Raw genomic sequence first — 15,072 nt, forward strand, 5'->3', positions numbered from 1 at the left:
TGAGTGTGATCATGTTTATGAAAATCCATACCCAACAGGTGGCCTGGATCTTCAATATATGATCATTACCTGATTTTCTTAATTAACCCTAAAACACTTTTATTTTCATAATATTATTTAAATTTGAATTTTGTAAAATGCAATTTGCAGTAAAGAGTAGCAATGGCCACCAAATAGCTTCTCCTCTCCCTTAGTAAATTTATTTTAGCAATCTCAATCATTTTAACACTTCATTGTCCATCTCTAACATGACTGAGCAAAAAAAGAGTTGATCTAAGTATGTGAAAAGAAAATCTTAAATTGTGCATTGACATCAATACTCTTATTACTTTATGTACTTGAATTTATATCATCTTGATGCTTTGACCTTGCTAACTCAGTGTGTTTCATAGATCAAAGATGATATCACTTAGAGAACTTGTTAGAATTTTAGATCTACTCAATCACAATTTCCATGTTAGCAAAATTCCCAATAATTAATGCATGCACATATTAGAGTTTAAGAAGCAATGGAGTAGATTATAAACAGTTGGATATTAGTCATGAAAATTTTTAAATATCTGATCTAAACTTTGCATAAATTCTTATTAAGTAAATTTTTATTCTGGGTCCTATGGACACAGATTTTTCGTAAAGTACAGCAAATCAGGAGTCAACACACACCTTTTGTTTTTTTAATTGGCTGTGTCGTTTGGTGGTAGTGAAAATGCATCAAGTTCTTAAACTTCTAAGAATATCTGCCTTAGCATTTGTAAAGTGAAGGGCTATTTAATACATTTCCTGACACTCAGTGGGGTTGTTTAGAGGTTCAGACACACTGGCATTTTAAGAACTTATAAGATCTTTACTCAGGCACTATTGTAATCTGTACATTTAGATCAGCTGACCATAGGTAAATTTTGAGTAAGAACTTCTAAAGAAGGAAGACAGGATGGCAACTACACAGTTTGGTTAATAACTATTTCTTTATGGCTGCTACTTTATAGCAAAAATAGAAGATGGCTTAGAGAAGGAGTATCTTAAAGACAAGGATAGTTTTCAATAATCTTGATCTTTATTTTTATTGACTGACTTGTGTTGAGTGGATGGTCCAATCAGTTGCTTTGTAATTAGCTCACAATGAAATATTAGTCAGAATTTGCCTTTAATTTTTCCTAGGAATGCTTCTCAGTTAAGAACTGACTTGAGGTCCTAGGAAATGTCATGTCCCCTGGATTCACACAGCAGTAAGGACACCATGAGGGATATCTTTATGGAAGCCAACAATGCAAATTCTGATTCTTTCCATTACAGATAAAAAGACTTGTGGTCCTCATGAATTCCAGTGTAAAAACAACAACTGTATTCCAGATCACTGGCGGTGTGATAGCCAAAATGACTGCAGTGATAATTCAGATGAAGAAAATTGTAGTAAGTAACTCTTGCTTGAGAATGTTGCAAGCTTGACAGCCTATTCAATAAGCAGGATAGCAATTTTTAGTTTAGTTAAGATATGAATTTGAACCTGTCTTGCAGCTCACATTTTTATACATATATTCACATTTGAACAAGAATATTCAGACTAAATTGACCTGAATCTCAAATGGTAGAATTATTGAAATGGCTCATCCTGGGAGTTATTTTCTTACAGTTATCAGGATTGGTATGAAAGTATCATGAGGTTTAATGCAACCTGTTAGTATGCAATGAAAAAAACCCTGATGCAAGTTCATAGAAAGAGCTGAATGATGTGGAGACACAAAACATATCATTCTTTAACCGATGGTATTCATTTTATTTCAGTCTCAAATCCATTTACACTACAAATTCACCCATGAGCATCTTTCAGTGAAATATCATTTATTCTCTCTGGAGTGGTGAACACCATATGTATTCAGGATGCTTTTCTCTGAAAATAGAATAAAGCAATTTTCATCATCTGCCTTCTGCATTTTTATGTAATAAGTTTAAAAAACATTAATTAGCCAGCAATTTTAGTTTGTAAAAAGCATGACAGTATGTAAAATTGTGACAGTATCTCTATCTTCTAGCATTCATTTCTGAATGTATTTCTCACCAGCACTTTCTTATACTGCTGTTTAAACAAAAAGGCAGTATAATCATGTTCAAACTAAGATAATAATCAAAATCTGTTATTAAATATTAACATTCTACTACTTCCCAAAAGAGTTTTATGATGACAATAATATCCACTCTTATACATTGGACTTAGAGCATTCATTTCCCATGATACAGGAGACAAAATAGGAATTGTTACGTTAAAGTGTTGGGATATATTATATAAAAGCATACAATCAGTGGAATCACAGCCTTAATAAACCACTTGGATATTCAGTTTGCAAAATATCAACTAATGGTTTGAGTCACTTTCAAAACTTAATCTGACCAGTATTTGAGGATCAGGGACCTTAAATATGAAATCTCTGGATAATTATGATTATGAAATACTTTGAATATAGAAACCTTTATTACTCCATCTTCATATAAATATCTCCCAACTGATTATACTCTTTAGAAAGGTAAAGTACATTGCAGAGATTTATTAGATTGTTCTGGATTTCTTTAATCATTAATTAAAAAAAATTATATAGCAGTTCTAAGATTCTGTCCAGTGATTAAAATAAAGATCTAATGATGGTAAGACTAGAGGAGTGATTTCAAAAAAGAAACAATTATGCATGTACTTCTTATTTATTTTAATTTCATTTCAGAGCTTAAATACACAGATTAACTACTCAGCTTAGTTTTGGAAAATTTAGTGTTAATTATCAATGTTATTTTGGCTTCCCTGATAGCTCCATTGGTAGAGAATCCACCTGCAATGCAGGAGACCCTAGTTCAATTCCTTGGTCGGGAAGATCCGCTGGGGAACAGATAGATAACCCACTCCAGTATTCTTGGACTTCGCTTGTGGCACAGCTGGTAAAGAGACTGCCTGCAGTGCTGGAGACTTGGGTTCAATCCTTGGGTTAGGAAGATACCCTGGAGAATGGAAAGGCTACCCACTCTAGTATTCTGGCCTGGAGAATTCCATGGACTGTAGAGTCCATGGAGTCGCAAAGAGTCTGACACTGCTGAGTGGCTTTCACTTTTATAAATGATATATCTGAAAGGAAGCATCTGTAACTAAAGGATATTGAAAACAAGAGAAGGAGGTGGAAAGGCAACATGGAGACTCACATCTTGGAAGGCCCTTTATTCAAGTGGTAATTTAAATGGTGTGAGAAGTTAGGTTGCTGTTTTAATGAGACAGGAAGGGGAAGAATGAAGAGTTGAGATAGCTGGTTTCTGAGTCTCCTGGGGTTTCCTAAGTGGCCAAATATCATTTTGGTGACATCTCCTAAAAGTCATCTTTTGAAGCAAGAGAGCTAGCAGAAGGAACAATTGCATCTCACTTGTCACCATGGAAACTTAGTGATAAATCACTGTAGTCACAGAGCCCTTAAGAAAAAGCAAGGGAATAGACTGCAGTATCAAGTATTGCAGTATGAAATACCCAATTATGTGTGGACCTCTTTTAGTTCCTACTAAGACAAGCAATATTGATGAATTTGGCAAAAAAAAAGATGGCAGTGAACGAGAATGAAGCATATTATAGTTGTGACATGGAAGAATAGAAGGTGCACACAGGATAAACGTCAGAGTAGATAGCATGTTAAACATGGAAGAATGTTTAAGAGTAAGGATCAAGGGCTGTAGATCATCAAGTGGTGTTTGAATGTACTATCTTGACTAGGCCAGAAAAATGGGAAGATTTAAGCTGAAAACGCCATCAGTTCTACATAGACAGAAGCTGAGTCTCTGAAGAATAAAAAAATGCAATATATCTATAGGGAGCACCAAGAGATTAGTCCTGTAGAAGTCAGCCTTAGAAAAAAATACTGTTGCTGTATTAAAATGCTTTTAAGATATTTCCAATGTCTTATTATATATTGAAACTATTAAAATAATATGTATAAAATTACAACAAGAATATTATCATTATATACACATGATATATGTATTGTAATTATGACTACATATTATATATGTCTCATAATTTTATATATAGTTATATATAGATGACAACAGTATACTCAAGAAGGCAGTGGTATCATGTTTTCTAAATGTCATTAGTCAAAGATATGCATTTTAATGCACATTTGTCATTTATTGTTAGCCTTTATTAAGTAGTGAAACATACCAGAGATAGTTAGTCAGTCTTACACAATAGCAAGACATTTTTTTTAAAGGCTCACATACTATTATGCCAAAAAATTCACTCACATTTGATTGTCTCATTTATTTATTTATCATACTTTTCTGTATTCCTATTTAAATATCTGGAGATGGTTGAAGAAGTAGGACAATGTCCCATGATCGGCACAGTGCCTGACACATATTTATAATATTAGCGATTTACTATAAAATTTGCTTTTGGGCTTCTTTGTTTATGAATCTCTTATAATGAATTAACATTTTAAATTGAGTTGGAAATATTCCAGGCATAGATATGGAAAGAGTTGGAATAGCAGCAGAGCAATTAACTGCCAGCTATGTTTTAGTTTAATATGCCTTCTAATTTTTTATATCTACATAGGATAATTAGCCCATTGTCATTTCATCATCTAATGATGATCATTTCCCTTGTTAAGTGTTCAGCAGGGACATTTTACTTCAGCAATGGTTTCTTCTCTTAAAAATAAGAAAATTTCATTGTTATTGAAGTCATTTAGTAATCTGGAGCAAAGGTTTAGAAATATTTTAATAATCTGAGCATCTGTACTATTTTCATCACCAACAAATATATATGATATGTCTGCCTTCTAAGTAATTGATGTACAAAATAAAATTATTTCATAACTTTGCATTATTAAAAAGTAACTGGCACTCCAATGGATTTTAAAGTACCAAATAATTTGATCAACTAGATAGAGGTTTATGTCGAGAAGCTGCATCTGCCTTATTTGAATTTCTAGTACTTTCACACTGAATTTATATCAGAAGATTATTTGTATAGCATGACAGTTATACTAATTGTATTCTAAAAATTCTCCTCAGATGCTCACACTCACACTGATATAACTTTTGAACTTATCACCAAGAGTTTATGATAATATACTGAGTAGAGAAATTGGAGTCTTGAAGCTTTTATTCTCTGCCACTAACTCTATGGCATTGAAAGTTGCTTTTATTTTCTGACTATAGCTTCTTAGATTTTGTGAAGTCGTCTCCTATAGCTCCTTTCAATTCCGAGGCAGGATGTTTATGCCTTCACTACTATCAAAGGGAGTGACCAGTTTATATGATGCCCCTATTTTGTATCCTTACTATATAATCCAGATCAGCCTTCTGAAACATGCTCTGTAAAGGCTTCTTGGCTGTCAGTCTAGCTTTAGATGAGATTTATGAAAAACCTGGTTAATCCTTCATGTATGGGATTCCCTATCTCCTTTGATCTCAGGAATAGGTAATATCAGACCAAGGCAATGTAGGAAGAACATTTTAGAAATATTAGGGAAAATGCCACATTCAAATTTTATTTCCAAATGGGTTATGTTCCAGGTATAGTCATTTTTTGGTTCTTTTTTGCAAGAAAAATGCTATCGTGCCAAGTTCTAAAAATTCATCCTTTACTTTATCCCAAAAAGATTAATGGCAAAGTAAACAATAAGAGAATACAATAACTTAGGATCTTCTCTCATAATAAAATTACATTTTCTTCAAGAGAGAATTTCTTTTTGAGAGAACTGGTGGGAAAAGCTTCTAAGGCATTTAGATGAGAATTAGAAACACATTAGCTACCCCATTCCTTGATGACATTTGTGTATATATAAATAACTCAGGATTATTATTTCGGACTTTTTTTAAAAAACATGGTAGCACATACAGAATTTCCATTTGTACTGAAAAACGCTTTTTTAAAGCAAGTCTCTCAGTTCCTTTACTCCCCTATTGGAACAGAATAATTAAAAATGTTAAAGCAAGTCTCTATAGATCAAGTATTCTGTGGATTTGTTGGGCAAATACTTTGATCTACTGGCTATACAATTTTATTTATAACCTTGAACTAACAACATCCAGCCCTGCCCAGAGCAGAGTATGTAAAGGCCTGTGAGCCCATTGCTGTTTAGCATATGATAAACACACTTGTTCTTAATTAGAATAAAAGCAAATGAGAATATTAAAGGAAGAATTATTATGTTTCAATACCCCCAAATCATTAAATTAAAGATTTTACTGCTGTTTTTAAAATATCTAAATATAATATGTTTTAAATGTACTGTCTCTGTTTAGTATTTAATGCAAATTATCCAATGTTATTCACCATTATTCAAAAATTAAGCATCTATTTATTCATTTATTTATTTTACTAGAATTTATTTTCCTTGAGAAAAAAATACGTGTGTCTGCAAATGCAAGGAAAGTGAAAGAGATTCAGCACGGGCGGATATAAAGAGAAAAAGTGTTTTCTTTTATCATTACTGTAAAGTAAAATAGACATTGCTAGCTGTGTGCCTTAGACAATTAACTTGATTTTTCAAGGGCTTTAATGTCAATCCCTGTAATATGTGAACACTTATTACTTCCTCAGTAAGGAAGGCAATGATATGGCTTCGCAGTAAAAATACAGATCCCAGTGTCAGGTTATCTAGATTCAAGTTTAATACTAGCTCTTTTACCTGCTGGGTGATTTGGGGTAAGTTTTTTTCCTCTCTCTGCTTCAATTTACTCATCTGAAAAAGGGTCCAACAATAGTATCTACCTTATGTCATTCCCTCCTCCAGGGGATCTTCCTGACCTTGGGATCGAACCCAGGTCTCCTTCATTGCAGGTAGATTCTTTACCGTCTGAACCACCAGAGAAACCCACCTATCTTACAGAATTGTTAACAATAACTGATGAGCTAATTTAATTACTTGGCATTATCTTCACCTACTGCCTAACAGCAAACAAAATATCAGTAGCTGGTTCAGTTCAGTGCAGTGTAGTCGTTCAGTCATGTCTCACTCTTTGTGGCCCCATGGACCTCGGCACACCAAGCCTCCCTGTCCATCACCAGCTCCCGGAGTTTACCCAAACTCATGTCCATCAAGTCAGTGATGCCATCCAACCATCTCGTCCTCTGTCGTCCCCTTCTCCTCCTGTCCTTAATCTTTCCCAGCATCAGGGTCTTTTCAAATGAGTCAGCTCTTTGCATCAAGTGGCCAAAGTATTGGAGTTTCAGGTTCATCATCAGTCCTTCCAATGAACACTCAGTAGCTAGTATTTTTTAAATTTTTGTTATAGCTATCAATATTACTATTAATTAAGTTGTTTTTAAAATTAAAGTGTCATATATATGAATATAGTACAAAGACAAAAAGAGAAACTGTTCTTGTCATGCTGTCTAAACAAAGGAGTATTTAAAAATGAGGGAGACCCTCCACTTAGTGGCTCTTTTTCATTCTATTGATAAGCATCTTATCTTATTCATAGCCATAAGTTCACACTTTTAAAATAAAGTCCCAGAGCAGAACAAAATGTTCGATACATATCACATTTTTTCAAAATTCTTCCAGTGTTTTCAGAAGAGATATTCATATAGAAATGTAAGAGCCTTCATGATATTAAACATTTAGATGTCACACTATAGCGAGAACCTGAGTGATTGTATAGAGCAATATTTAAATACAGGCTGAATTATGCACAATCTTTATGTAGAAATTATGCTTCATATGAATATTCTTTAAATTTTATTTCTGTTGCTATTTCTGTTTTAGCTGAACAAGAATATTATTGTGTGTGAGACAGACAGTTGTAAATACAGTTAATAAGAGGGGGAATGAGGGTCTCTCATCATGCCAGATATCAGTTCTGTTTCAATTCAGTTCAGTCGCTCAGTGGTGTCTGACTCTGCCACCCTATGAGTCGCAGCACGCCAGGCCTCCCTGTCCATCACCAACTCCCGGAGTTCACTCAGACTCACGTCCATTGAGTCTGTGATGCCATTCAGCCATCTCATCCTGGGTCATCCCCTTCTCCTCCTGCCCCCAATCTCTCCCAGCAACAGAGTCTTTTCCAATGAGTCAACTCTTCGCATGAGGTGTCCCAAAGTACTGGAGTTTCAGCTTTAGCATCATTCCTTCCAAAGAAATCCCAAGGTTGATCTCCTTCAGAATGGACTGGTTGAAACTCCTTGCAGTCCAAGGGATTCTCAAGAGTCTTCTCCAACACCACAGTTCAAAAGCATGAATTATTTGGCACTCAGCCTTCTTCACAGTCCAACTCTCACATCCATACATGACCACAGGAAAAACCATAGCCTTGACTAGGCGGACCTTAGTGGACAAAGTAATGTCTCTGCTTTTGAATATACTATCTAGATTGGTCATAACTTTTCTTTCAAGGAGTAAGTGTCTTTTAATTTCATGGCTGCAATCACTATCTGCAGTGATTTTGGACCCCCCCAAAAATAAAGTCTGACACTGTTTCTACCGTTTCCCCATCTATTTCCCATGAAATGATGGGACCAGATGCCATGATCTTAGTTTTCTGAATGTTGAGCTTTAAGCCAACTTTTTCACTCTCCTCTTTCACTTTCATCAAGAGGCTTTTTAGCTCCTCTTCACTTTCTGCCATAAGGGTGGTGTCATCTGCATATCTGAGATTATTGATATTTCTCCCAGCAATCTTGATTCCAGCTTGTGTTTCTTCCAGTCCAGCGTTTCTCATGATGTACTCTGCATAGAAGTTAAATAAGCAGGGTGACAATATACAGCCTTGACGTACTCCTTTTCCTATTTGGAACCAGTCTGTTGTTCCATGTCCAGTTCTAACTGTTGCTTCCTGACCTGCATACAGATTTCTCAAGAGGCAGGTTAAGTGGTCTGGTTTCCCATCTCTTTCAGAATTTTCCATAGTTTATTCTCTGTTTAGAGAATCAAAGCCAAGCAAGAGGTGACAGTCAGCAGTTATACTGATTACTTGTTAGGGACAAATTTCTACACTCCTACCTCATTGTCCAGATGAAACATATCCCACATAGGAGTTGAGCCAAATAACAAGTTACAATATTTGGGTTAGGTCCTATATGGAATGTGGTGAAGCATAATTAAATTAACAGCAAATTATCTGAAATGGCCGGTAAATGAGGTAAGGCATAAGGAAACAACTGCATAAATAAATAGGCAGTTTTCAAAAAAAAAATCTCCTTCAGCCTCTTCAGTCCTTACCCACCCAATCATGTCCAATAATATCCTCACATATCCTTTTAGTTCTAGGAGCTCTGAATTTTTCAGGGACAGAACTGAAGAATTAGAAAGTCATTAGAATACATAATAAAAAGTCATGAAACAGAGTTTAGACTCTTCAGTTAATAAATAGTCCTGTGTACCCATAGGGAGTAACAAAATGTCTTACATCCTTTAAGTAAATGCATAATATGATTTAGAATTTCATTGGAAAAATTGTTGTTTTACTTTAATATGTAGATTTTTATGCCTTTTCTTTTACTTTGCTACTGGATTTTCATTAAACAGGAGGCTATTTATCTGTTGCATTTTTTTCAATTTGTCTCTAATGCCACTTTCTATTCCTGACTTTAAAAATAAATTTGAAAAATCATTTTATTATATACCACAGATGCTTCATGAAATATTTCTCTCTTTTTTTAAATAAACAATTTATTGATTCTGCCTGGCTAACTTCTTTTTTCTTCATGCTACCTCACGTGGTATGTCATATAAATTTTAGAATGAAGTTGCATGTGATAGAATAACCTTGTGCTATTTTTCTGTCCCCAGAGCCACAGACCTGTACACTGAAAGATTTTCTCTGTGCCAATGGGGACTGTGTTTCTTCAAGGTTTTGGTGTGATGGAGATTTTGATTGTGCAGATGGCTCGGATGAGGTAGGCATTTTTGAGAAATCAAATAAAAAATAAAGTGATTCCTTAAAATTGCATTCATAATTATTATTCCATTCGAGGAGTGTGACAGGGACAGTTCTGAAGGCACTTTGCTTCTGACTGAGATATGTATTATATCTCTGCACTGTGCTGCATACATCCAGCACAGGGAAAAGCTCTTGTGCTGCTATTGACAGTTAATTTTATAGTCTGTTTTACCTCAAGTAGTGAATGGCTGGATTGGGAATAAGATGTTTGGAAACCCTATTCCCTGTAGCTGATGCCTTTGCCATCTGTGAATTTGTTCATAAATTTGCTGCAGTATTTATAGTCAGGACTAATATTTTTATGCATTTTAAACAGTTTCTTCTCCCCAGACTCCTTCTTCAGTAGATATAGTCTTACAGAGTTAGATGTGGGTCATCAATTTTTATGAAACCGCAGATTTAGCTTTGCTTAGAGGATGACTCACAATCCATTTATAATAAGTTCTATGTACGCACAGTTAAGTGAAGAAATTTAGAATTTCTCTGGATAATTCTGTAATCTCAGGTTGTGCTAACATTATATAAACCTTCACAAAATTTAGTATTTATGCATCTATGTGTTGGGGTTTCAGATATTAATTACTCCATGATGCTTTAAAAAATAATACATGACACACAGTAATAGCCACTTTACACGGTCTTCTCAGTTAGTGAATTTTCATGTTACTATCAGGAATGCAGCAATTATACAGTCAAGTCCAGCCACAGAAGGGAAAGTGAGGTCTCCGGTCCTCAGTGGCCCATGGCTCCTCCTGACACACAGTGACTGCCTAGACTTCTGCTACTCTGATTGACACGAATATGCACTCAGCCTCAAAAAGGGTCTCCCACTGGCTATAGACTTGGGAAGAATCTTCCCAGGTGCTCTGGAGATTCCTGTGTTTTAAGTTCAGCTTCCTTAAGTATCCACTGATTACCTGCCTCTTCAGAAGACCCTGAAGGTCTCTACTAGTTATAGAACCCACACAAACTAGATATTCCCCAGCCTTCAGGGAGTCTTATCCAGATTGGACAATTCTTCTCCATTCTCTCACTATTTTGGAAAAGTCCCCGTAATCACGTACAAGTCTAGATTTTGAAACCTAATGCACTTTATTTCTCACCTGAAGGTCTGAAACCTTAAAACTTGAGGCTGCAAATGTCTCTTAGGAGAAGGTGAAAAATATTACTCCTGTTCATTGGGCTAGTCACAAAACACGTCCAACAAAATTTTTAAAAATCCACAGAGAAGTTAAAGTCTTACAATGCCCAGCTACATATTTACTTAGTATCTATATTTTTTCAAAATTTTTATTAAATGTTTCACAGTCAGGAAAATATATTTCATATAAATTCATCCATACCATTAAAATGTTTTTTCTTTTAATATGTTCCATCAGCATCATGTAATTGTGAAACATCAAAAGATGGGGATATATTACTGAAGGCTTGTGATTTCATCTTGCATGTTTTTCACTAGATGTCCAACGCACATAAACAAAATTAAACACTTCTTTTTTCAAAATGCTATTCATGTGAAAGTAGACATCCTTATCCATGCTATTTCTCTCATGCTATACGTTAGTGGATGCAGTTCTTGGTGGCTGAATATATCTCCACTATCCAGATATTTTTATGCTAATATCACTAGAGAATCAAATTAACTCTCTTAAAGGTAGTCTTTCTCTACATTTACAGGCTTTTGATACTGTCTATATGTAATTAAGTGGCTAACATTACAGGCAGTTGATTTCTGTTTCCTTTCTAAAATCTAGAATGATGGGTTGCATTGTCAACAAACAAAAAAGTGAGCTGAACAGATGGCTAGAAAGCATAATTACATACAGGATATTCTTATACTGAGAACAAAAGAGAAAATTTGTAAGGATTACTTTTTGTATGAATGTTAACTGAATTAGTTTGTTAAAATCCAGCCAAAACAATAAAGAAACCAAAAACTTGGATCAACGTAATTGTGTATCAGGTTAGTGGCAAACACAGAAAAGAACTATTTAAAATGAACTTAAAATATATTTGACCTCTGTGTCCAGTATAACATATTGTAAGGACAAAAAGAAATGCAAAAAACCTTAAATTTTATTCATACATGTGTTTTTTAAATAACATTAGTTTTGCTAATTTGAAATCCATGTCTTAGAGACTACAATAGTTCCAATGCAAAATTATTTTAATATTACTAACACTCAAAATTTTTAAATAAAATAAAGGAGATATGAATGTAGAAAAAATGCAAGTAAATAAAAACCCTGTAATTAAATTCAAAAGTATCAGCTTGAGATCTTGATTTATTTTTCTCCTTTTTAAAATATATGTTTTTATCTCTGCCACTGAAAAATCCTAAAACCAATGACATCCCAGCTTTAAAGACTGTCTCTAGCATTCATATCATGACCTCTAACTACGTTACCCAATTAACAGAATCAAAACTCCTTTGAGAAATGTTTAATTCTAGATCTGTGAATGGAAATTGACAAAATGAGCCACTAACATCTTGTCAAGCCAGAAAACACGACTATTGGGATAGTGTCCAAAATACATAGGAGCAAAATTGCAGAATTTTCTACATACAAAAGGGACAATTTGAGCCTTAGGAAAAAAAATGACTGTAATGTATTGAAATATAATAACATATACAAATATATATGTTGATAATAATACTACATTAAAAGAAACTCAAATCAAATTCAATGTATAGGTTCTTTTAGATTTTTTCTTTTACCAAACAGTATTTTTTTACAGTTGAGAAGATTAGGAAATTTTTAAAGTGGATTGGGAATAACTTTAAAATTTTTCTACTAATACCATGATAGTATTAATTTTCTGAAGCTATTGTCATTATGTTAAAGTTCAAATATAAATAAACTGGGAGAGAGTCTTGTGAAACATGAATAGCTAAGTGTGGATAATTGTTAAATATGTATGATGAGCACATGGGTTTTATTATTCTGTTCTCTCTGTTTTCTGTGTGTTAAGATGTCTAAGATGATGATTAAAAACCCCACAAATATAAACATAGACACATGCATCAACTGTATGCAATATGTTATAAATCAAACTCTTCTAATGGTAGACATAGTATCTAGAAGTATTACCTTCTGTGTTATTGTCAATACAAATAGAATAGTGTCACTGATTATTGAGCTCTTTTACTTGAATTAGCCCTATTGCTAAGAAAAACATTAATTAATTCTACAAAATATACTTTGAGAAGTTATTATAATCATTGCATGGTATTAGATTCTTGATTCATAGACACTATTTCTATCCTGTGTATACGTGCGGGTACATACATGCTGTTGCTTTAGTCATGTCTGGCTCTTTGTAACTTTATGGACTGTAGCCCGCCAGGCTCCTCTGTTCATAGAATTCTCCAGGTAAGAATACTGGAATAGGTTGCCATAAATTACATAAAATTTTAATATATATTCCTCATTTTCTACATTTGCTACTTCATTCATTCGATTATTTATTCAGCAAATTTTAATGAAATACTTACTTATTAAGTGTGTCCCAGGTACAGTAATGGACATGGAAAAGGAAAGTGGTGAACAAAATCTGAAATTTCTTCCTCATGACCAGTTCTATTTTTCCAATGTCATTCACCATTACATAGCTCACCCCTTGGATACATCACATTTCTATTTATTCTTATGCGTGAAAAATCTTTTCTTAGTTTCATTCTGTTTAAAATTCCTCTGTGAAGTCTTTCTTAAAACCCTTATGAACTCATGTTTTTAAAGCACAATCATTTATTTTGACAGTATATTTTATTGAAATTGTTGGTTAAAATGCTGGACTTCTATTAGTCTATGAGTTTACATGGTCCCATAACTTCATGGGAAATAGATGGAGAAACAGTGGAAACAGTGTCAGACTTTATTTTGGGGGGCTCAAAAATCACTGCAGATGGTGACTGCAGCCATGAAATTAAACGATGCTTACTCCTTGGAAGAAAAGTTATGACCAATCTAGATAGCATATTTAAAAGCAGAGACATTACTTTGCCAACAAAAGTCTGTCTAGTCAAGGCTATGGTTTTTACAGTGGTCATGTATGGATGTGAGAGTTGGACTGTGAATAAAGCTGAGCACCAAAGAATTGATGCGTTTGAACTGTTGTGTTGGAGAAGACTCTTGAGAGTCCCTTGGACTGTAAGAAGATCCAACCAGTCCATCCTAAAGGAGATCAGTCCTGGTGCTCATGTTGAAGCTGAAACTCCAATACTTTGGCCATCTCATGTGAAAAGTTGACTCATTGGAAAAGACCCTAATGCTGGGAAGGATTGGGGGCAGGAGGAGAAGGGGACAACAGAGGATGAGCCGGCTGGATGGCATCACCGACTCGATGGACGTGGGTTTGGGTAGACTCCTGGAGTTGGTGATGGACAGGGAGGCCTGGTGTGCTGTGATTCATGGGGTCGCAAAGAGTCGGACACGACTGAGTGACTGAACTGAACTGAACTGAATTTACCAAATACAGGGAGGAAATATCCTTTCTTTACGTTATTATTTAAGAAACTCTTGCTGAACACTCAGGTTCAATCCCTGGGTCGGAAGACCACCTGGAGAAGGAAATGGCAACCCACTCCAGAATTCTTGCCTGGAGAATCTCATGGACAGGGGAGCCTAACAGTCTACAATCAGGGGAGCCTGACAGGCTACAGTCCATGCGGTCACAAAGAGTCTGACATCACAGTGAGTAACACTTAGCCAGTGTTACCAACATTATTATTTAAGAAACTCTAGTAAATGGTAAATCTTCAATACTTGGGAAAAGAAGGGGAAAGGAAAGAAGAAAATCAGTTATACAGCAGGCAGTCTAATTAAACTGTCATCAGCAAAGAGGAAACTATAGGAATTCAGAAAATAAGCTCTTGTTTCTTACATGGGATGAAACTGAGAAAAAGCAGGGAGTAACAGTTCATATGCGTCATTCACTGGAATTTTCACAAGCTGTAAGAGTGCTGCACCTTTTGTGAAAAAAACAGACAAGTAAATCTTGGCAAAAATAGAAATTGCTCAACAACAGAAAAATATAATTTCAGCAAGATATTTCACTGGAACATCCCATTTCAACCAGAGTGGTCAGACGCAAGGAAAGTGAATTTCTAATTTCCCTTTCATTGATCTCATATAAAGAACTGAAAGGCCCCCAAAG

The 15,072-nt window shown here is 34.8% G+C and overlaps 1 protein-coding gene across 1 annotated transcript in view; it reads left to right on the forward strand.

The window, feature by feature from the left end:
- LRP1B (LDL receptor related protein 1B) overlaps positions 1-15,072 on the forward strand; it is a 2,196,232-nt gene that overhangs the window by 1,981,020 nt on the left and 200,140 nt on the right. Inside the window, exons 67-68 of the mRNA XM_060411151.1 lie at positions 1,294-1,410; positions 9,765-9,871. Of these exons, the coding sequence (XP_060267134.1) occupies positions 1,294-1,410; positions 9,765-9,871 (224 nt within the window). The remainder of the gene's footprint in view (positions 1-1,293; positions 1,411-9,764; positions 9,872-15,072) is intronic.

This window comes from Ovis aries, chromosome 2 (assembly GCF_016772045.2).
Source record: "Ovis aries strain OAR_USU_Benz2616 breed Rambouillet chromosome 2, ARS-UI_Ramb_v3.0, whole genome shotgun sequence".
NCBI classification, from domain to species: domain Eukaryota; kingdom Metazoa; phylum Chordata; class Mammalia; order Artiodactyla; family Bovidae; genus Ovis; species Ovis aries.